This window comes from Clinocottus analis, unplaced genomic scaffold (assembly GCF_023055335.1).
Source record: "Clinocottus analis isolate CAN_PGR_092001 unplaced genomic scaffold, fCliAna1.0.p SCAF_4, whole genome shotgun sequence".
Taxonomy (NCBI): Eukaryota; Metazoa; Chordata; class Actinopteri; order Perciformes; family Cottidae; genus Clinocottus; species Clinocottus analis.
This window is the reverse complement of record NW_027176153.1, coordinates 4,981,428-5,005,988: the sequence shown is the minus strand read 5'-3', so window position 1 is coordinate 5,005,988 and position 24,561 is coordinate 4,981,428. Positions and strand designations below refer to the sequence as shown.

General features: G+C 42.4%; 1 protein-coding gene across 2 annotated transcripts in view; it reads right to left on the bottom strand.

The window, feature by feature from the left end:
- Positions 1–206: 206 nt before the first annotated feature.
- Positions 207–24,561, bottom strand: part of LOC137800087 (rho guanine nucleotide exchange factor 10-like protein) — a 32,007-nt gene continuing 7,652 nt past the window's right edge. For both annotated transcript variants that reach the window (XM_068597108.1, XM_068597109.1), the window contains 24 exons: positions 23,890–23,963; positions 22,529–22,780; positions 21,388–21,521; positions 18,128–18,241; positions 17,776–17,884; positions 17,531–17,634; positions 15,897–15,974; positions 15,336–15,515; positions 14,807–14,923; positions 14,019–14,111; positions 12,716–12,886; positions 11,825–11,970; positions 11,558–11,724; positions 10,387–10,502; positions 9,938–10,065; positions 9,683–9,783; positions 8,801–8,922; positions 7,755–7,841; positions 6,781–7,001; positions 5,406–5,563; positions 5,133–5,275; positions 2,952–3,123; positions 2,735–2,851; positions 207–1,757 (listed from right to left, as the gene is read on the bottom strand). In XM_068597108.1, the coding sequence (XP_068453209.1) occupies positions 1,186–1,757; positions 2,735–2,851; positions 2,952–3,123; positions 5,133–5,275; positions 5,406–5,563; positions 6,781–7,001; positions 7,755–7,841; positions 8,801–8,922; positions 9,683–9,783; positions 9,938–10,065; positions 10,387–10,502; positions 11,558–11,724; positions 11,825–11,970; positions 12,716–12,886; positions 14,019–14,111; positions 14,807–14,923; positions 15,336–15,515; positions 15,897–15,974; positions 17,531–17,634; positions 17,776–17,884; positions 18,128–18,241; positions 21,388–21,521; positions 22,529–22,780; positions 23,890–23,963 (3,676 nt within the window). In that variant the 3' untranslated portion in view covers positions 207–1,185. The remainder of the gene's footprint in view (positions 1,758–2,734; positions 2,852–2,951; positions 3,124–5,132; positions 5,276–5,405; positions 5,564–6,780; positions 7,002–7,754; positions 7,842–8,800; positions 8,923–9,682; positions 9,784–9,937; positions 10,066–10,386; positions 10,503–11,557; positions 11,725–11,824; positions 11,971–12,715; positions 12,887–14,018; positions 14,112–14,806; positions 14,924–15,335; positions 15,516–15,896; positions 15,975–17,530; positions 17,635–17,775; positions 17,885–18,127; positions 18,242–21,387; positions 21,522–22,528; positions 22,781–23,889; positions 23,964–24,561) is intronic.

The following is a 24,561-nucleotide window of genomic DNA, read 5'->3' as shown; positions in this document are numbered from 1 at the left end:
AAGTAGCATTATTGCTTTATATATAACAACAGTAAGTAAGCACATGATCATGAAAAGAAAGTCGTTAAATTAAGCACATTAATCTACACATCAATACTGTAATGATATATTTTAATGAATTGGTCCCATAAACAATTAGGTTTCAGTTCACAACATTCTATTGTTTTGCTGTAAACGTCAAAATGTTTATTTACCAAAAGTGCTGATTTTTATAGTGGTCAATGTTGTTGCTTTAGTCAGTTGGTGTTCATCCCATCAGTAACTACACATCATGCAATTCACAAGACAGTTTGTACTTCGCAGAAAGCAAAAGAGTCAGGTACAGAATAACTCAAAACATGGTGCCGCCCACATTTGATGTTGTTAGCCTAGCTTAGCATTTAGACTGGAAGCAGGGAGAAACAGCGAGCCTGGCTCTGTCCCAAGTTCCAGAATACGACACCTTTGAGCATTTAAACATGTTGTATGTCCTTTGTTTAATTTGTACACTAACTGAAATGTAGAAACATCACTTTGAGGTCGCACTTCTCTGATGGCTATGGAAACTTCCGGGAGAGTTCAGGAAACTGTTCACAGTCGCTGCATCAGGCCAGCTTCATTCTCAAAGTCCCGTTGAAATGGAAGTTAGAGCGTCTTTAGCTTCTGTACCGTGAAGTCATCGAGGCTTCAATCAAATCCTTTGCATTTGATCAGAACAATAAAAAGTGGACGGACTTAGAGTTTAGAGGACTGTTTCTCCACACACCCTCCCTCACCTGTTGTGAGATCAAGAGGACGACGAGTCATTGCCAATCTTCATCCTGCTCTGTTTTCAGCGTCCTACCATGTCACATCTTCCAGAGGAAATTCATCTGCATGTTCCGCTGGATGCAAATCTGCGACATTACTCTTAAATGAATCAGACCACACCCACATTGAATATCAGTATGAAAAATGTTGTTTTCATTTCAACAACAAACACACATCTCTTCCGTCTCTCCACAAACTGCCTGTTTGAAAAAGTTCTGGTTCTGACGTGAAGCAGCAATTAAAGTGTTGACTCAGTGTGATGTCATGATGTACGTGCCATGTCTGGACCTCACCAGTGACGTTAGCTTTAATGGTACCTTGCTAACATGGGCTTACAGCCAAACCACTGACATTAGGTCTCTCAGTGTCAGGACAGTCAGGTGACATGCTCGCTTGTCATTGGCTGAGAGTCAGAGGGAGCTGCCACACCAGCAGAGTGTTTTCAGTGGCGGCTGGACGTGAGGACGTCTGTCCTATCCTGCGGTGTCCTCTGCCCCCAGAGAAGACGGCTGCCGAGGTGACTTTGTTGCGCCTGACCTCCCCCTCCTTCCCCCTCTCCACGGGCCGCCCTCTCACCCACACATCGGGGTCCTCGCTCACTTCATAGATGGAGCCGTCCTCTGGGCTGTGCACCAGGGAGTCTGGAGGGGGCCTGTGGGGCCCCTGCTCGGGCTGGGCTGACAGCAGCCTCCCAGGCAGCTGGCAGGTGGAGTGGAGGCGATACTGCAGCAAGAGACGCTTAGGCTTCTCCTCTCTTGGTGGAGCAGCTTCTGAGTCCTGCTCCAACCTTTGCCCCTCTTCACCTCCTCCCCCATCACCTTTACCTCCCTCTGCTTCTCTGATGGCACCGTCCTCGCTGCCGTTGAGGATGGAGTCCCGTCTGAGCAAGTCGGAGGCCAGGATGCTGGAGGTGGACACCAGCAGGTCCACTGGACCGCAGTGCGCATTCAGAGACGTCATCCCCTTACCTGAGGGTAGGACAGTTCTAAATGAATGCACGGTGTCTCACACGGCAAAACACAAGTAGTATGTGTAGCAACAAGATCAATAAAAGGGTTATGTTAACATGTTAGTGTGTGTGTGTGGGGGGGCATGCATATCCACAAACCAATGGGTGACCTCACAATGTCCACTTACAGTCTATGTTGACATTTAGTGACAAGAATCTTTCAAGTAAAGCCAAGTTAACGTCAACCAGACTCTTTTTCCATAAGCAAAGTGGTTTTGGTGCTTGAATCTAACTTCCTGTGATAGATAGAAGTTTATTTTGAAAACACACTATTCATAAATCAAGCCGAAGAAATACAGGTCCAGAACTGCCTCTGGTGGGTGGTTGTGTAAAAACTCAGTGTAACCATCACAGTGTGAAATAGTAAGTAAAATATGCGATCAGGACATCAGAATGTATGTTTGCTATTGGCCGACCCTGATAATGTTACTCTGTGAATAACAAATCTGTGTTTGTATTGACAGGAGAACTAGTAACGTTAGCAGCACCGCTAACGGCTAATGAAGGAAGCCTCCATTCAGTTCCATCATCATGCTTTTAGGCATTGTTGAGTGAAACATTATTATTGGCCAAATGTAAATTAAGACATTACCATGATGTGTTCAAATGTTTTCTTGTAAAATGTAGTTAAAGTGAGAAACTTTAATAAATCGCTTTGTTTAGGGAAATGTTTTCCTCTCACTATTTTCACATAGTGAGAGGCTTTGGGCAACGACCAAGCACCGGGAGTTACATGAGAGAATGTGTTATGTCTTTAATGTGTAAAAATGTTGCTGTAAAATATTGGATGTACTAGTTCCTACACTGGCTGCTGTTATAGTTTTAGTCACCACATATGGTGGGGTCATGCCGTCATGCTGCAGAGATGTAAGTGGACCCAAGCTTCAGTCACAGAGAACAAGCTGCCATCAGAGAGCTGCTGCACTCAGCACGGACCTGTGATCTTGGGGATGCCCTCCAGTGTGGGCACAGGGAAGGTGACGATGATGCCTTGGCTGGTCCCCACCCACAGCAGGCCCTGGCAGATCAGCAAGCTGGAGACACACACCTGACCTAGTGTACAACATATGATATACGATATATGATATACATTTTGGCTACTGGTGACATCACTGAGGGCATCACTGATACTGTATATCTGGTCTGGCCTTGCCTGGTGTCAGATGGGCGGTGTGGGTGGAGATGTTGACTTCCTGTAGGTGTTCCAGGGTCTCGGTGTGAAACAGGTGAATGGAGGAGCCCTGGGTGAAGGCCATCCAAACCCCCCCGCCTGAACGAATCATGTGGCTAATGCTGCAGCCTGCATCCCAATTGGCTGTGAAGCTCTACAGCACAGAGAGGCAGAGAGAGGGTCAGTCTGCAGGTAAATGCAGGCAAATATGACATAAGGTTATAAGGAATCATATCCGTGTCTTTTGGGAAAAACATCATTCTGGAAGCATACGAATAATGATTTGTAGAAATAAAAATGTGTGTTGGCTATTATCTATATGAGCGTAAGGTTAGAACCTCTCACTTACTACCTACATGTTAGTCCTCAGTCCCATCGCTATCAGAACAATAGGCTACTAGGGAAGCATGAGATGAGTGTAAAGTGAATGGAGATTGAAGAGTAGGCTTAAGATTTTTTCCTTTGATAAGCTTAAAGCATTTTAAGAGTGGAGCCAACAGCGCCATATAGAACTGTATTTCCATTTGTTGGATACAAATCTGACGAGTGTTCCTGACTGAATTATTATTAGTAAAAATGTTTCCATCATTGTTCTGCCTACCACTCTCATATGAATAATTTGTGTAATATTCATGCAATGTCCTGTAACTCTGTTACGTTGTTCATTCTGGTCACATGACATCTATTGTTCTGTCTATCCGGGCAGAGGGATCCTCCTTTGTTTCTCTCTTGAAGGGTTCTTCTTTTTTTTCTCCCTGTTACAGGTTTTTTTGGGGAGTTTTTTTTCCTGTTCTGATGTTAGGGTCAAAGGTCAGAGGATTGTAAAGCCCTCTGAGGATAATTTGTAAATTGGGCCTATATTGTAAAAATAAATTGAATTAATAAAGTACACAATGTAAGTACTTTCTAAAGTTGTGTTCATCATTTTTGAAATGATGTTGGTAAATGAGTTTGTTCTTTATTAACCTATGAAAATGATGTATCTTGTTTCCAAGTCCAAAAAGTTCAGACAAACCTCCAAGTGGTATTTCATAATAGTTACAATGAACTTGGATTGTTAGTAGTATGCTTATAATGTTTGCCATGGCCAGTGCTGACAGATACAATGATAGGACTGTCAGTCACTTCCAATCATGAAATCTTGAGGCTAGATTCCCATTTAATATCATCTGATTCATTGTACAGCAAATGTACTAAATTAGAAAAAGGTTTCAAGGTGCAACATCTGAGTTAGGGAGCATTGTGATTGCATCTCATGTCAATGTCAACGGAAAGCGGCGTGTAGAAATGATAAAAAAATGTCTTTGCGTCATCATTTTATCCTATCAAATCTACATTTATCTGGATTTATGACTACGCATGTGTTTTATTGACCTCCAAAATCAAATCAGTACATTCTTCAGGTTCAGGTCCAGGTGATTGTGCCAAATTTGAAAAATATCCCTTCAGACCTTTTAGAGAACTTACGGACGTATGGAACAACGGAAGTAAGAGCTTGTGAGCTGTTGAAAGCCAACCCAGGATTCACTCTCGTCCCTTTCTAGAAACTACCCCTCACATGTTTGGCCCATGTACTTGAAAAACAAGAACCTCATTGTAGTTTCCCTTTTGGATGCCTGCTTACAATCTGACACCTGGTTGCTCATTTTAATTTTTTTCCAGAGGTGACACCCAGAAACGTCCTAAACAAAGTTAAATAAGAACATCCATGCAGAGGGCAGGGTCTCTGTAGATACTGACACACTTCTACTGGGTCAGAAGAGATGACGGAAAGGATTATTTCTGTATCAGTCTATACATTGTTTTTTATGAAAATCCTACTCATTGTGCCTTTAAGCTAAATCCTTTTTCAGCTGCTGTGATAAATGAGGACAGCAGTACTGCACTGTAAGCCAGCAGAGATAATTTTCTGGAACATGGTGTTGCATGTTATTTGATTCCTTACCAACATCATTCAGTTTACACCATCTGGAGTGGCATTTGATTGCATGTGAAACAGTAGGATGTAAATTTGCCCTCAAATTGCCTTTGTAAGCCAATCACACACTACATAACTTATTTTAGCCCAGGTCCCACACACAGGTTACTAATTTAAACTTCCTAAAAAAACCCAACCCTTTTGGTTTCCCATATTTGATACAACTGTCCACCTGTTGCTGATACCTGTGTGTGGAGGCTGGATCCTTGGATGACAGTGACTCGGTTGGCACAGCTGGCCCATGCAGCGTCTTCAAGTGTCAGCAGACTGCAGACCCGCTCAGAGCCCACGGACACCAGCCGGCACGAGTCCACGTCCCACAGTCTCTCTGAGGGCAAGAATGGTCCATGGTTCAACATCCACTACTCCACAGTAATACCGTGAATCTGGACCTCTTCCCTCTGAAATCCAACCCAGCATGACGCCAGTGATGGAAGGGTTCTTCTGTGAGAACTCACCGCCAGCCCTTCTGTGGTAAACAGCCACTTTGCCATTGGCCAGTCCAGCGAAGAGGAAAGACAGCGAGTGCTTGAGGCAGAGGACAGGACAGCTGTCGGGGTTCACCATGGTCGACAGGCAATGAACAGCTGTGTCCACGCTGCTGTACACATCGATGCTGGGAAGACAAGAAGCACTATATTGAAAAGTCAAATACCAGGCTTCAAATGAAGACAAGTCCGCTGGAAGAGTTCACCACCTGAGACCGATGAATATCAACCTTATCAAGACCAAGCTGGAGTCAGGACGTGGTTAGCCTAGCTTAGCGTTAAGACTTGAAGCATGGGCAAAAAGCTCGCCTGGCTCTGTGCAAAGTTCCAAAGTACACATACCAACAGTTCACTAAAGAACATGTTATATTTGATCTGTTTAATGCAGTGGTCCTCAACTGGTGGGTCCCCACGTTTTTAATGGGTCGCGGTCCTTTGCTTAGGAAAAAATATATATATATATATATATATTTTTTAAATTTATTTATTTTTTAAATCCTGTGATTTTACTTTGAAGGGACTTTCTGCAGCGCAGTGTCGTTTTTTTCGCCGGCTCTTCGCTCCATGTTTTTAGCAGCGTCTTCCAGGTTGGGTCAAACCAGGGGGATACCGGTGAAATCCCTGGTCGGCAGACGGGGTTGGGGGCGGCCCATCTCCATCACCAACCGGGCCTCCCTCTGACATCGCCGGCCCAATTTCATTCTGTGCTTCACAGACCACGTTAAATTGACTCCAAAACCTAAACTTCGGAAATCACTAACTGACTTTTAGACTACTCCTGCAATCTGTATTCACACTGATGGTTTCCTCACCCAGCATGCAACATTAGCGATCACAATCTGTATTCACACTGATGGTTTCCTCACCCAGCATGCAACACTACTGATCGCGATCTGTATTCACACTCATTGTTTGAATGTTGCTTGCAGGTTTTCAGAGCTTTTTGGCGATTTTAGGACATTCTGTCTTGATTTTAATCCATAACACCGGCACTCCGGCAGACTTGAAACGTACATTTAAGTTTCATTTTTGGGGCAACGTTATCATGTAGTCTCTGACATGTGTTAAGAGTAAGAGGCTCAGACGCACAGACGGATGTATCCGGTCACTTTTCAAAATAAAACCGGCCTGGTTTTTTTTGTTTCTTTTTTTCATTCTTCATTCTTTCTGTGCGGCCTGATACCAAAGGATTTTTCTCGATTTGGGTCGCGGCTTGTCATTAAGGGTGATGGTGGGTCCCTGAGCCAGACCAGTTGAGAACCTGACTAATGTGTTCCACAGCTGACTCACTGGACATACTTTTGTGTCTACAGACTGATGCTCTGAGCTGCTGGAGATGACTGACCTGCCGTCCTGCAGGCCAACACAGATGATGTTTCCTATCTTGGCTGCAGACTGGGCCTTCTCAGCCTCCCTCTGCTCTGTGCTGGGACACGGCTCCTTCACATACTCGAGACAGAGGACCGGGGCTCTGAGCGGGATGGTCTTGACCAGACGAGGAGTGGCTCGGTTCAGTGAGAAGATCTCCACTTGGCTGTGGTTAAAGCCGCTTCCTCCACCTACAACCTGAGCTCCATTAGAGACAAAAAGCTCATTTCAGTCAATGAATGACAATAATACATACACAGAAGCAAATGCAACTCAAGAATTAATTAAATATCATGAATAAATGTGATGACAATTCCTTTAAAAAAAATAAAAATAAAATACAAGCTTTTGATAATGTATACTTTAGAATCCCAGATGAGTACAACACCACATATGAGCAAATACTGGCCATGAGTAGGAAGTCCTGTGATACGGAAGATAAGGATGGCCAACCAGTGTAAAAATACATTTCGAAGTTACTTAAAGTGGCAGAAATATATATGTATATACCCACTTATTAATGTTGTACACTGAAAGAGTGCTTTGTTTTATGAACGGTTGGACAGAAGTGTCCTTTGTTTGATTATTTAATATTCATTTTACAGTCTAAATGTAAACCATGCCTTGTAGTATTCCTAAAATACAATATTTGGTCGATGTTAACACAAAATGGAGGAAACTAGCGAGCTGTACTAAACTGATGATCATTCAAAACCATTGGTGCAAACATTATGGAAAAGGTGAGACTGTTTACTGCATTTAAAAGTGATTCAGCTGTACAGCAACCTTAACAACAGATCTGAAATCAGCTGTTGCTCTGTCCCTCAGAGAGGTAGCAGAGCAAATTCAGTTTAGCATTACTCCATATGGAGAGCTGTATATATGCACCTCAGTGCAGAGTATCTGCTCCTCAAAGGGGGACACCCTCAGGCCCACGCCCATCGCACTCACCCAGAGGTAACCCTGTGGTAGAGACGTACTGGCAATGCAGAAACCCAGCAGGCTGGACTGAGAGGGACTGTGAAGAGCTGCCACTAGCTGCACAGACAGACAGAGAGAGACATGCTTCATTAACAACAAGACTCCTACATGTACAGGAAGAGGCGTTAAATATGCCCCTTTTACCAACTTTCACAATAAAATAAAAATCACTGCAGTTTCCAAGAAAATAGGTCAAAGAGATGAAGAGTACACGCTACAGTGATCCCAAGAAGGATTCAATCCAAAGCTGTTCAGAGACCCCATAGAAGCATTATGGAATAATATATGGTAAATATATTTCTCTTATCCACTGTATGACAACCAAAAATATAAATATATATTTTCATTAATTAATTATAGAATCAAAATAAACATAACAGCTGAAATAAATAATCAAATTAATTAATAATAAAATAAATGATAATACTATTATAAATATAAGTAAAAGCTGAAATTAGCATATACATACGTTATCAAAGAATAAATAAAAAGTGTAATTATTCAGGAGAAAACATAATTATTTAAATATTTATTCTTTTCTATACGCCTGCACTATACTATATATATATATATATATATATATATATACATATACATATACATACATACACATTTACATAAAAGTCATACTTTTTTTGTGATTAACAATTATTATTACATTATTCAATTATTTCTTCATCTATATCAAGACATGGACAAGCAGCCACAGCATCACACAGCCAAAACACAGACAATGGTGAGCCAGAAAAAAGGAAAACATTTTGGAAGAGGATTTTCAAGATTTGTGATGGTCTCAATTTCATCATATTCTGATGCCTTCTCACAGCTTGTCTTCCTAAAATGCATTTAGATGTTGAAATGCTCCTCTGTGTGATGTAAATATGCATATCTATACAGCAACAACCAGAATATGGCTGCTCCTGAGTGAGCTGGAAACACAACAATCTGTTTTGTACATTATTTATCATTATCATTATTTTGGGATATTAATATCTATACCAAACAGCAGCTCTTACCTTCAGGGAATGTGTTTTGGAGGAGAAGACAGGAAGCTGGCAGGTTAACTGAGGACAACTAGATGGAGCTTTGGTTTTCACGTCTTCTTCAACACATTCCCACCCAGGAGTGTTTTCCTGTCCTGAAAAGACACACAAACACTTAATACTTGTGTCTAATAACTGTACTATTGGTAGTGTGATCATCAGAACTTCCTTGAGTTGAGAAATCACAGGTGTTGTTATAATAAAAGCATGGCTGTTACAGGACATCGATCACTGAGATTCAGATAGTGATATTATTGTTTTCTAAAATGTATTTTTGATTATAACCGCATAACATTCACGTGGATATGATTAGGACATATCACTTTAGACACAGTATATATAGAGCACACCTAAAGCAATAAGCTGTGCTGTAAACATGAAGTGACCGACTGGCTTTACAGCAACAACCAAACCCGAGCAACAGCACAACAGCAACTGTTTTCCTATTTCACCTAAGTCGGCTCAGTCTACTTGTGGGAAAGCTGCCCACATGCTATCCATAAAGTTGAGGACAAATATGCACAGAGAAAGAAGATAAAGAAGTTTTCATACTAAAAAGGGAAAAAAATAAACTTGCTACTACATACTATTACTCACACAAAGTTCAACACAAACCAGACGATTCACCTTTTATTGCATGCAAGTGGATCAATTCAGTTTCAATCTAGTACAACCACCTCTAGGCCCTCGCATGTGTGATATAGATGAGATAGTTATTCACTCACTCACACACACCTACACACAAACACACACACACACACACACACACACACACACACACACACACACACACACACACACACACACACACACACACACACACACACACACGCACACAAACAGAGCTGAACTCACTGTGAGCTATCTTGGCGAGGTGAAGCCGGTTCACCCAGGAGATCTTACTGAGGGGGCTGGGCGTGTTGAAGACAACAACGATGCTCACTGGACGACCGGACCTGGGAACAAAACATGTTGTGGACATGAAAGCACGTCAATATTCAAAATACTTTACAATCCAAGTTACCCCACCTGAAGCTGAACCCAACTGCAGCTGAGCCTCCCTGTCCCGCTCTGAGCCCGCCCCTCATCGGTCGATCAGTTCTGACTCACTTATCAGGTTTGCCTGGTATGGACAGACGCAGGCGACACTTGTTTGCATTCTGGATCTCCTCCACCTTCAGACGGATGAGCCTCTGCAGAGCCAGACACCAGTCCTGAGACACTGTGGTGTTTAGATTCTGGGAAAGGAAGGATGGACCAGTTAGATTGTCTTCTACATTATTAACTTCCTCTGAGAAAGATGCAGTAAGAAATCCGCTTTTAGATTCTACTTTTATACAACGTTCTATATGTTATGACACAGTTGTACTTGAGATTTGGAAACACAATAACATCACTATAATTAACTTCTTTTGTACTATTTTTTATGTTTTGATACATGTATTTCATTTAAATATCACTAAGCTTAAGTTACAAAGGCGTCACAGCAGGAAGAAAAGAGATAATTTACATATTTATTATTCAATACACATCTAAAGAAAACAAGTGTGTTTTGATACCTGGTAGGTTCCGTAGAGGGTGCCCACCAGCAGTGAGACCTCCTGCACCACAGCCAGGTCATGCTGCAGCTCCTCCAGGTCCTCGTACAGTTTGGGAGGACCCAGGAACACTTTCCCTGAAACACAGGGAGGCACATTCAGCTTCACGCCTGAACACTGACCCACTACTGAGCTATTTAATACAAAAGCGTTTGATTTGGCGGGGTCCTGGGAGTTTGCCCAACCAGTCTACATGTGCTTTGTTTACTTGAAGGTTTTCAACCAGGTTTTTGTGGGGGGTGCTGCGGGAGTACGGGGTGCCGGACCAGTTGGCACAGGCCATCTGGTCTCTGACTGCAGTAAGAGCTGTGTTTGTATTCTCCGTAACAAGTCAGACACGTTCCCTGGTGGGTGTTGGCCTCCGCCAGGGCTGCCCTTCATCACCGGTCCTGTTCGTGACTTTCACGAATAACCCTCGTAACCTAAATAACCCTGCAGTCTGTCATTCACTTATGCCCAGTTTATCAATGCAATATCAATATTTTAGTCTGTAGACCTCCATCCGATAACATTATCTGTCAACTGCCAGCTGCTGACACACCAGTAAATCCCACAGGAAAATCGTTGGTGTTTTGTGATTCCATTTCAAAGAGAACAATTAACCATTTAATATGCAAATAATGTAATGTATCAATTTATGAATTAGGTTTATGTCTATAAATAAGTCATCTTATTCAGTTACAAAACATACATAAAACATACATGCATGTATATATGCATGTGTATATATACAAGCACATATACACAGAAGAGAATCTATCTATCTATCTATCTATCTATCTATACATATATAGATCTATCTATCTATCTATCTATCTATCTATCTATCTATCTATCTATCTATACATACATATATAGATCTATCTATCTATATATATAGATACATATATAGATATATATCTATATAGATGTACACACATATATATATATAGAGATCTATCTATATATATAGATAGATCTATAGATATAGATCTATATATAGATAGATCTATAGATAGATCTATATATAGATCTATCTATAGATAGATAGATAGATAGATAGATAGATAGATAGATAGATAGATAGATAGATAGATACACACACACACACACACACAATCTGCATCTTGGTCAGTGTGAGTGGTGGATGTACCTGTGGTGCTGGAGGTGGAGCTGTGGCGTCTCGCTGTGATGACACTGTCCCTTCTCTGCTGACAGTCCTGACCCACCTCCACCACCTGAGTCTGCAGCAGGGGGGCACACCACTTCACCGTGTACTTAGGGCCAACAGGAACCAGGCTGCTGATGTCAGGGGGACCCCTGGTGGACAAACATGTAAATAATCAACTGTAAGAGAGATTCCAGGAGAGACAGTGGAGCTAAAGCAGTATCGTCGGGGTCTGCAGTAGGAGGTACGTACTTCAGGTTAACATTGGCACAGATCAGGGTGTCGTTGATGAGGAAGACCTTTCGCTCCTTTGACTTGAGAACTTGACCTTTATCACCATAAACAATTTCAGTGAGGAGTTCACACTGAATCAGCTGGCGCTGCTCCGAGTTCAGCAGCTGGAAGCACAAAGCAGGTCACTGAAAAAGTAGATTCTCACCTACATTACAAGTATCGGTCAGTATATGAACTAGTAAATGATCTTCCCTTGAGCCTGCTTGGAATAAAAGTTGAATGACAGTACTGATCCAACCCCAGTACAACTTGTACTTAACGATCTTCAAAATGACATCTTCATGATAACATCAAGAATAAAGCTGGTGGATGAATGCAGCCGTCTGGACCTACGGATTAGTTTGGATGTCTAAAGCTTTTTGTGGCTTTTGGTCCACTGTGATTACCAGACACGTCAGTATGAAATTCAGTTTGGATATTGATGGTCCCCAGAAGCTGATTATTGAGGACCTTCACTTCCTCAGGCACCGTTACATAGCCAAAATAAATTAACTGAACACAAGACACATTTCATTTTAAAGGGATCGTTTCTGTTTTGTTCTCCATCTGTTTCTCCAAACTCAATCTACTGTAGAAATATACTAGAAGTGTGGTTGGATGAGGTACTTCTCCATACTCAAACATCCAAACTATCCCTTTAATAGACACACTGTCATTACATTTATTGTCTAGATTGGCACTCCCTTTTAAAGTAGGACATACAATCTACTCTCTGACACCAAGAGGAGATGATGAATAGTATAGTAGGCTTTATGAATGAAAATATGATAACAATCTCAGTCCATAAGAAACCAGCCCATGGGTAAAGAAATAGCTGGTGCATGTGTGTTACGATGCATGGTGCGTCACCTTGCTGAGGTTGCGGTCCCCCACACTGTGTGCCAACTGCTGGATCTCAGCCTCCTGATCAGCCAGGCGCTTCTGTTCATTGAGCTTCTCCGCCAGAGTCTCTAGCTCAGTGAGAGCCAGCTGCAGGGGCAGCCGGTCGTTGTGAGTCTTTGGAGTGTTCTTCAACATGTCCTGATACAGCGACAACAACGATGACAACGCAGCACTGTGTTAATCAGGACTGGAGAGTCAGGTCTTGTCATGTCAAGAGAAACAAAGGACCTTAAGTAAAGATATTATAGAATTATTGTTAGAATATTCTTAATATGGTAAATGGGCTGTACTTGAATTTCTCTTTTCTAGTCTTCTGACCACTCAAAGATTTTTAACACTACATATCATTATTCACCCATTCATACACTGATGAGAGGAGCAACCATGATGGTACCACCTGCCCATGACGGCAAAATAACCATTCACACATTGCAGGAACAGTTTACAGGCGCAATATGGGCTTAGGCGTCTTGCCCAAGGACACATCGAGCCGGGGATCGAACGGCCTTCAATCGATCCTTCAATTGAAGGACGATTCAATGTGTGTGTAATCGTGTAAGGAGGGGGCTGCACGTGTGTGTATCAAATACTCCAATAATATCTCATTTGTCTTCGCTCTGTAACGTTTAAGTGTGGATAAGAGCATAATCGTGCTTCTCTTTGTTTTGTGATAGCAGATGTAGAGGGGGGAACATTTTTAGACGTTTTTCCAGTCGCCCACAATGCTCCAGATGCACTGCCTTTCACTTCCTCTTGTCAAAAACTTCAACAAAGTTTCAGTAAAAATCCAGGCCTGGAAATGAAACCAAACACTCCACTTGACTGCACACCACATGCCACCCCTTTCTGAGAGATTTGCACTCCTGTTTGACAAAGCTGACAGGCTGCATAACCAGGCCAGAACGGATTAGTTTCGACTGAATTACAATGACCTGTGAAATGTGGAAATACAGTAATTAAAATGGGCTTAAAACTGTGGGTATACAAGATTTATCAGAGATCGGAGTGAAGTGTGTGAGATCGGAGTGAAGGGTGTGAGATCGGAGTGAAGGGTGTGAGATCGGAGTGAAAGGTGTGAGATCGGAGTGAAAGGTGTGAGATCGGAGTGAAAGGTGTGAGATCGGAGTGAAAGGTGTGAGATTGGGTGAACGTTGTAAGATCGGTCTGAACAGTGTGAACAGTTTGAGATTGGAGTGAACAGTATGAGATCGGAGTGAATGGCGTAGACAGTGTGAGATTGGTGTGAACAGTGTTTGTGTCTGTCACTCACCTGCAGCAGAAGAATGAACTGAGGAAAGCGTTGGATCGGTTTGACCATCAGACCATAAAGAGTGATTCGGTCTGGACTGGAGGCCTGCTTCTTCTGAAAGTCACATGGAGAGCACGCCGTGTATCAGTGTCTTCTGCTTCAATAATGTTAAATTAAAATAGGAACCATGGAGGTGTTATAAAATGAGGCGTGCATATCATTACATCTAACACAGATGTGTACTCCTTTTATGGGACATGTTTTGTCGAACTTTCTCGGTGTTTCAATTTGTGCCTGATGAACACATACCGCTCAGAACAGGCTGAATGTTTGGCCTGTGGTGCTGCAGTTTTTGGGAGAACCGCTCATATAAACTACTTCACACTCATACAGTGCTTCCTTGGGTTCTGTTCAATAGTTGCCAATGTTAGAGCTAATCCAGCTAACAATGTGTCAGAAAGTGTGGAAACTACCAATATCCAAACTTCATTTAACATAACTGTTTTTATTTATTGTGCAGGCAGTTCCTGTGGTGTTCCTAACCTAATAGTTTGCTCTATTATTGCCTCAGTGTTGAGCTTTAATACTGATGTATGAACTGATTCAAAAAATAAAAACACCCAGCAAAAAGTCATCAGGTGCAAACTACATTTCGTAAAGGTATCAAGTTCAATGTGTGCGGCTGGTGTAGTCAAAATAAAAGCTGAATGAAATGGATGTGGTCCAGACCTCGACTAACCGCTCAGTGCAGAGCCAACAGGGTTTAACTCAATAACTCAACTATGGTTTCAAACACAAAGAGTGTGCACCTTCAGAAAGTCCAGGAAAGCAGGTTTAGACATGCAGGCCTTCTTGATCAGTGTCATGGCGTTGGTGAAGTTGTTGATGTAGTCACTGTACACCTCCAGCACCATGGACTTAGAAAACTGTGGAGGCCAGAGTGGGACTCAGGACACAGGACCACAACAAGGTTCACAGCCACCAGTGATACAGTCATATATAAACTTACCTCACCATCAATACAATAAGGCTCCTGGTGTGTGTTCTAAGACATTTTTATTAAGGCTCTGCATATTAAAAGGGCACCAAACATCAAGAGGAGTTCACTTATGGTTACAAGCACTCAGCCAATCTAAACAGCTGCATCTATATTGTCTCTAGTTTCAGTGGAGAAGCTTTGTTTACTCTGAGATAATAATCCTGTTATCATCGTGATGATGGCTCATATATGAGAGAGAGCCTGTGTTACTAACAGGGGGCGTGGAGTCTGAAAAGCTGCTGGTAACAGGAAGGGAAGGGAAAGGAAGAAGGAATCAGTGAAGCAAAGATGTGACTAACCGAGGCGACAAACAGGTCTCCGATCGTCTCGCTGTGATCCCACTCGGCAACGCGGGATGCCAAGGCGATCTGGAACATTGAGTGGCACTGATGGATCTCCTGCAGACGGTAAAAGATGCGACGCACCTTCTTGGGGTTTAGGATACAGTTCTGCGGCTCCATCAAAGGCTTCTGGTACTCCTGACGGACAAAGAAGGGTCAGCTTGGCTAGCTGTAGATCTGTGGCAGTTTCTTTCAGCTTCCATGAGGATCACACCACTTACACACCATTTTAGTTTCTGTCTTGTGTTTTTTTAAGCAGGGTATTTGAGTTAACTGCATCCTTGAGATCATAGTGTAATCATTTCCTGAAAGCTTAATACTGACTTAAATTGGTGCCTCACGGTATTTAAAAGATTATTATTACCATAAATGATAAGGTGCATAGCTCCGTCACCACTGATGCTCTGGTTATGATCTTCCAAACTGAACAGTGAACACAGACCATAAATATCTTCCACTCTCACTCTCTCCCAAAGAAACAAAGAGACTCCCTTTTGCCTGAGGCGGGCCGAGACTCACCTGGAGGATCCTCTTGAGAGAGTCCAGGTAGCTTCTCTCACTCTGCACGATGGAGCTGATGATGAGGCGTCTGACCACCTGAAGGAGACAGACGTAAACATTCCCATCAATGTGGAATAAAAGGTTATCCACAAATACCACATTGTATTGATCAAATAAGAGCTGATAATAAATAATTGGACAAGGCCACTTATAAAGGCTTGGTTCAAGAACAACCACATAGATTACCTGCACTGTAATGGAAAAAAAAACATTCAGCATGACGTATATCTCAGAAGCACTAATTGTCCTACTCAGCACTCTGATGCTCTCTTTTTAACATTAATGTAGCCAGTGGCATCAACTGTTTATATTAATGTTAAAATATAACCTGCGATGTTTCACAATTAATTAATTTGCATGTTGAGTTCCACGTCTAGCAGCTTAAAGAGATAGTCCATCCAGAAAATGATTATTTGTATATGTATTACTCAGCCAGTGTCCCCTTGAACTGCTGAAGGAAACGTTGCGTTTCTCTCGTGCCTCCATGCTGAATGAAAAATCACAATACGTCTTGATGAATTGAAGTAAATGTGGCCGTGTTTGACAACAGCAGAACTATATCAGAACTAAACTATTTCTCACACAACTCGTCTCGTACGATATAATACAAGTCTTGTTTATCCAGTTTATGGATGTATCCAGCAGTGGCAGGCCGTCAGGGCCTTCTAAGCCTTCTCTGAAGGCCTAAACAGAATAACATAGTTATAACTATTTTATAATTAACAAAAAAAAGAATAAAAATGTTTTTTTCCTCTAATTAAAAGTTATAGCTTTTCCCTATTAGCTTATTCTCTCATTCCACAGCTGCCTTCATCAGTTCCTCTGCTCCTTCAGGCCTCTTTTATGGCATGTTTAACCTGTTTAACAGCATTTTTTATCCAATCACATTTCACTTCTCTTTATCTATGTAATATTAGCCTGGTTAAAATACATGGAAGAGCCTTACTCGACATGTAGAGCGCCAGTGTGTCGGTCTGTGACGGTAACTCCAGGGACACGTTTTCCTCCCAGTCCACCCGTAATGTGGACTATACGGCACTCATTGAAGGCCTAAGTCGGAATCCCACGGCCCGCCACTGGTATCCAGTATGCTCATCTCTTCACAACACATGTATCTTTGCTAACGCCTTAATATTGGCTGTTGTTGAACACAGCCACCTTTTAATCGCCTATTCTCCATTCACAGTGAACGCCTCTATTTATAACTATTTTTCCTCAAGAATTCATCAGCTCATTGATATATAAATTGTCATTTTGTGTGAAGTATTTTTTTATCAACAATTGAGAAAACATCAAAGTAGAAGCAAGTGATTAGTGATTGAAAGCAGTATTATTGTAACAAAGTGAAAGAGAGACATGACCATTGTTGCACTTCTGGAATTAGTGCGTGGAAATGTACAGTATACTGAATTAATTAAGACAACAGGTAAACATGGAAGACATGTTGCATTAATAGCTACTTAAAAGAGGGTCTTCTTACACCAACATAGTCAAACAAGCACGGATAATCAGTTGAGGTAAAGAAGTGAGATGCTGCTTTCTAAATAAGCGACAGAAAAACTAAAGCTGACCAATTCAGTGTGCTTACTCACCTGCTGACTGCTGAGCCCCTCTGGCATGGGGCACAGTTGTGGTGGAGGGTGCTTCAGCTCACACACAGACACATCCAGGTAACCTGCATCATCCCTTCCCTCGCCTGCAAAATGAAACACAAGCCATTTAGGAATCTGTTCTAGTGGCTTTGTCACACATATTAAGAAATGATGCATTCTGTATTATCGGTGCTCATAATTACAATAGAGTAGTGAAGAGATTAGGTGAACTTAAATGTATGCACCTATGGAATCTTTCCTCTGCAGGAATGTCACTTTGCGAATCATGGCTAACTTTGTCTTTTCTAAACTGTCCCGGGTCCCACTCCTCGCCGCTTTCATCAACTGCTGCACCTGAAAAACACAACACAGTTGTATAACCAAGGTTTTGCAGATTATTAAATCTGATACAAACATGTAACAAATGCAATTTGTCCCAAAATTTTATTTGACCTATGAGCCTTCATTTGTACCACATCAGTTGGTTAATCCCAGGCTCTGAAGAGCCAGCAGAACAAGTCTGTCCTCCTTCAAAGACTCAGATGTGTCCATAAAAGGAGGAGGATGAAGAAAACGTTGTCTCATTCAGACTCTTACCTTAGTGTCACAACTCTGTTTGATGTGGGCGACATGAGGCGGAGCGAGGCGCACCGCCAGCTCCCTCCTGGTAACAGCACAGCGCTCCTTCAGCTTCAGCACATCTGGAGGCAGCTGCAGGCCCAACGCCAGACAGCAGAGCAGAAAAAAGAGGGGAGAGGGCAAGCTCAATTTGTGGCACCAGCACCTCATAGAGGCATGTCCGTTTTTTACCGCAGATGCCACTAATAGAGGCATATTTAGATATGCCATACGTCATATCTTTAATATGGCACTATCACAAATAGTAGTGTAGCCGAGGGTTCCTCTTGCACCCATACTGTGTAATAATAATAAAATAACAACCCGATGCTTCGTTAGTTCAGCCAAGTCGGCAACTACTTTATTTACGTGTTTCTCTTTCCACAAGAAACATTTCTTCCGCACCTCTCTTTTTGTTTTCCACCTTCAAAATAAAAGTCTCAGAAACTTACAGTCAAACACTGCTTCCTAGAGCGCCGCCCATATACACAATACAATAGCTCACAGTAGTGAACTTTCACAAATAGTCTGGCGTGTAAACTGACGCAAGCAAAGAGTGCACTCTGCTGCATTAAAAATTCCCTTAAAAATAAAAGCACAGGGTTATTTTTGCCCACGCGTCACTGAAAACAGGCAAAAGCCGTGGCATCTCGTAGAATTAGTGGCAACTGCTTACGTAATTTGTGGCATCAAAGTTGGAAACCGGAAGTGAACCGGAGATGCCTCAACGTCATTAATGTCATCTTTGGTAAAAACCGGACATGCCTCTATGAAGTGCCGGTGCCGCGAATTGAGCTTGCTCCTACTGAGAAAACCAGTGTTCAAGGTCAACACAGCAGAACAACTACAGCTGCATCCCATACCGACGCCAGGAGTCCTTTATGGGGTCAGTGCCAGTGATATGGAATATTGAAAATAATTGTATTGTCTAAACGGAAGCCTGGTCTGCATACAACTACTTGCAGATGGTCTTCATACAGCACAGGCGGATGACCAGACTGAGAGATTGAGACCATGTGCATTTATGTCTTGCCCGCCACACTTTAACGTTGCCTAGTTTAAATGTTTGGAATTATATTTTAATGAAATTAAAAGTGAACAAGACTCAGCCTCTGCAGATCTTTTAGGTGGGTGAGTTTTCCAGACTTCTCTCGTACTTAAAGAGTAATGTGAATCAATACTCAGCTCTAGTTATTGCTGTTTCCTAATTCAAACTACTTCAAGAAAAGACACGTACCTCATATATCACACAAATGATTTGTTCCTCCAAACTCCAGCTGATTAACTCCTTATTAACTTGATAACATCTCCACACTGAACACTAACTTGTGTTACACTGTGTCTTCTCCAAAACACTTACACATGAGCTGAGGGGGAAAGTCCACAGGCGGGTTACACAGAAGCAGAACACAGAAGTGCTGACTGAGCTGACAGTGCCAGAAATATTCACTTCCTCTTATCATCAAACCAGGTTTCATTCACACTGAGCACACGTGGGGTCCTGGAGGGGGCGGGGGGGCCCTGAGATTGATCAACAACTCTGCACTTCCTGTATGTCACACATTCCACACATCTTTGATTGTTTTCATCCCATCTGCACTAACTCTTCTGTCATTTCAGACCCTCCCACAACATCAGCTCTCATTCCTCTCACTTGGTCCTTTACGCCCATCTCCCCCGCAGCACCTCCCCTCATCAGTCTCTCACTAGTTAAGCCCTTCACTTGCACTTGTTCCCTGCCAGATTGTCTAATGTGTCACTGCCAAGCGCTCTGCAGCGAGACTTTATTGACTGGTTAAACACATATTACCCCACTAGAGAGCTCATATTACCATATTAATCTACTAGAGACCTTATAGTACCATATTACCACACTACAGAGCTTATTGTACCATATCAACTCACCAGAGAGCTCATAGTACCATATTAACTCACCAGAGAGCTCATAGCACCATATTACCCCACTAGTAAGCTGCTTGTGGTTCCTCGAGTATTAAAAAGTAGGAACCAACGCTTTCAGTTATCAAGCTCCTGTTCTGTGGAATAAGCTTCCACTTTCAGTCTGGAGGGCAGACACAGTCACCTCATTTAAGAGTAAGAGACTTAAAACTTTCCTCTTTGAAGGCGCTAACAATTAGGGCTGGCTTAGGTTTTCCCTGGTCCAGCCCCTAGATATGCTGCTATAGACCTAGACATCTTGGGATGCACTGAGCTTCTCTCTCTCTCTCTCCTTCTGGATAAATTCTTGCCTCTTCAATGCACATAACTAAGGGACTCATTACACCAGACGCGGCTTTTAAAAGCTCAGCCGCTTCAAAAACGCCTTGACAAAAACGTTTTTGTCAAGCCTGTGGAGCGGGCCTGCGCGCGCGACCAGGCGACAAAACTTAATTTACGAAATGGATTCAAGCAGACGTCGCACTCTTGCCCTTGCTGTGTTGTGGGATGAGGAGGAAAAAGAAAAATTTTGAGGTTCACGATAAAAAAGAAAAAGAAAAAAGGGAAAGAGTACGGTGAATACCACCATCTATTCCGCAAATTGTGTCTAGATGACGAGTGCTTTCAGTTGTACTTTCGGCTGAGCAGGAGTCAGTTTGAGCGTCTTCTAATCAGTAGAGTAGTGTTTCCATCTAGGAATGCTTGTAATGCTCTTCGTAATTAAATACCGCTAATATTAGCGTCTCGTCGGAGGTTGCCATTTTCTTTTGAATTCCCTGCTGTTCATACCACGCAAACAGGAAAAATAAAGCCGCCTTTTGCTTGATCTGATTGGCTGCCTTGGCCCAGCGTGACAGTGATGAGTTGTGCGACTCCGCACCTTGCGCTTAAAAGTTGAGAATATTTATATATATATTAAAACAATGCTAGAAAAACGCACCTCACAAGAAAAACAATGGTTTTTCTTGCAACGCGTTTTTAAGAGTAGCGTCTGGTGTAATCAGCCCCTAACTCTACTTCTTCCCTGGAGCCTCTGCGCTTTATTTGAGGGAGCTTTTCCTGATCCGATGTGAGGTTCCGGGACAGGGATGTCCTCTGTGTACAGATTGTAAAGTCCTTCGAGGCAAATGTGTATTTGAGATTTTGGGCTATACAAAATAAACTGAATTGAGGTATGTCAATAAGCAACTGTTTGCTAACCGTAGCATGTGAACATAATAAGGTACATTATTTACACTCATACACTGTTTGGCTAAGAATGAGCTCAAAAAACAACATTGAAAAGACATCTCACAAGTTACCTTGCTGCTGCTGCGGGCTGGAGGAACCGTCTCGCTGTCAGACAGCTCATCATAACTCTCAAACTCACTGGAGCTCCAGCCGTTGGAGCCCCGCTGATCAGGTCTCTGGATGTCCTCGTAGATGTCATCAACATCTACATAGAAGCCAACAGACCAAATAAAGTGCAGTTTCATATGATAGAGATGATCATTTTGTCTCAAAGCAATATTATGCAAGAATCGTTTTCAAACCATGTACCGTACATAGTTTGCTAAATGACTATTAAATGGGAATTTTGACATATAGAAAAACTCAGACAAGAATGACACTGTCAATGTTGCAATCTTTCATTCATAACACTGGAAGTGATAAACACTAGCGTATGTCAGGACCATATAACACCGCATTAGTTGGATTAGCTATCTTCTTCCTAAAGCTCACTGCTGGAGTGGGCTCACTTCTCCCAGAACCAAAGGTACTAATACTCTCTATGGTTTTTACTGGCTAACAATGCAGCATCATTTTGTCTTACGTCAATGTTTCTATTCACATAATCATCTAATTTATTTGATCCAATGTGTTGTTTTTGAGACTGTGTGGTATGTCTGAATAGTATTCAGTTTCTAAGGTAACATTGTAACATCTGTCTAGGGATCACCTCTGTCTCTCCAGTTTGATTTTGTGCACTGTCCCTATCAAATATACCAGAAATGAAACAGGCAATCAGGGAGAGAGTGGGAATGAAAGAAGCACAAGTTCAGAGAAACATCAAAATGATTTAAAATCTCTAATTTTAAAAGATACAGTAAAGTAATATCCCTCTCCTTCTATGTGTTCTTATCAGAGCTTCTCTGTATATTCTTTACATAGCTGTGCATGCTTTTTGTGCACGAGAGCCTCCGGTGTGCTCCACTCGTTAGTCCTCTGGCTTCCCTCAGGTTACCACTGTAAGCGCTGTCAGCAGTGTTAGTTTCAAGCCACCGGCTTCCATGTTGAGAGCTGAGTGGAGGCAGCCGATCTAAATTCAATGTAGAGAACCTTTAACCTCTATTGTTCCAGGCAGCCTGTATAAAGCTGTAGTCCAGTGTTGAATACTGCATGGTGGTGTCAGAGTTCCACCATGTTCACTGCTGTGTGGACTTCTATGATGTGAAAACTCACCTTCCACTGGCTGCTGAAGGCTCTCAGCGGGCACATCGTCATAGATGACCTCTGGGTCTCTGACCACAAGGTCTGGAATACAGATCTCTGGACTCTGGTCGGCGGGTCCGTCTACCTCAGCTGTGTGATGTTCAGTCTGTGGGCTGTCTAAAGAGGACACCCTGGTCTCGGCCGTGTCCTGCTGGGTGTTACACCTGTTTATCGCACTCCCAGACTTGTCCTGACCACCTTCTGCCGTCGTAGATGGATTTTCTGCAAAACAATAAAACCACTGGTTCAACAGCGTCAAAGGAACATGACACACACATACACTTTATATTTAGGTTTTGTTCAATGTCATCTAAAACATGCAGTGTGTATTTAAGATTCAGTTGCCATTGATTACCATTGATTTCAACACTAGCAGTAAATACTGTAAACATGCAGTACAGTGAATGGACTGTACTGGTATAAATCTTTTCTAGTCTTACGACCACTCAAAACACTTTAACACTGCATGTCAATGTTCACACAACTTAGGCTTAAGTGTCACATGAACATGGACTGCTGGAGTGAACAGCAAACTTCTGATTGAAGGACCGCTCTGCTCGACCACTGAGCTACAGTCGCCCCAACAAATGTTAGAATTAAGTCGAAATATTTTTACATGAAAATAACTGAGGCCTTGTGTTTGGGAGTGTCCCAATCCAAGTTCATCTGTGCTCGTCTTTAACGGAGCACCCAACTGACTCACACAAGGCACAGCTGTCTTGCATGTGATTTCTATAAAGTTTTGGTACACTTCCCCGATAAAAGGTTCACCTCCTTCAGGAATGATTACTGATTTTAATTGGACGACACCTGAAGCCTCTGAAGAGCAGGTTTCTTATATGCAGGACTGTGACCTGTAGAGACTGGCATAATACAATTAACAACTTGCTGCACAACCATACTTAGATGCCACACCACTTAGATGCTAGAAAGATTGCTCTGTGTTTGTGGGTGAACACACACATACACAGTACTCATACAGGACAGGGGGAGGAACAGAGGACTGCGAGCTAGTCCTAATGCCACTAACAGCTAGCTGGAGCTGGAGTAAGGACTGTATGCACAGGACTGGGGCTCTATATTTCTACCCACCAGAGCTAACATACAGGCACCTTTGTGTACCTTTGTGCAATCGCACTGTGAGCTCTGAGACCACACTGAGCCACTCCTTGGTTCGAAGTGATGCTTGTGCTGTCCGGATGCAATCAAACACAAAAACATCCTCACTTTGGCGAGCATATAGACACAGACCAGCAGTGAGCCGGAAGCAGAAGTCAATATCTGATGAGACCAGGATCTCATCAGATACTAAGGTTCCTCATATTTCTTACCTTCATGAATACTGCTCACTTTACAGAAGCTCTCTGACTCTCCAGACACTCCCAGATCAGAGGAGGTCGAACGCCTGCAACAAGCATATCAATCTGAAGGTCATAGCAGGTCAAAGATCAATCCTAAGTATCACATGACATACTACCATCAGTCCACAAGGGGGTTTGTCTCCCATTTTGGCGATGAACTGTAATCCAGAAGCTCAAAATAGATAAAAGCCTGGTTGCCAAAAAATAATAATAATAATATTATAATAATAGGTGGTAATATATTAGATCTGTTGAGACCCGGTCTACGTCTGTTGCTGAAGATCATGCAATGGAGTTTAAAAGCTCTGGAATGAAGATAGGACCTTAACCTTTTTTTCCCTCAAGGAGTTTATTTTCCAAGGTTCCAGAATGAACTTTCATGCTGAGCTGGAAACGTACGTTTAATAGAGACATAGAAACATAGAAACAGTGGAATCAACAGACTGGTGAATCCCTTAGCACGACATCTGTGGAAGTAAATATCCAGTTGTGTCTGATCACATGATAAGAATGATTGAGGGGAGGTGACGTTTTCCTAGAATTTTAAATTAGATAACGTGTTCATTGCATTCTAGTTTTTTCACACTGGAGTTGAACTGGTTTGTGGTTTTGGTGGAAAACCTGACAGGTTTATGTGGTCAG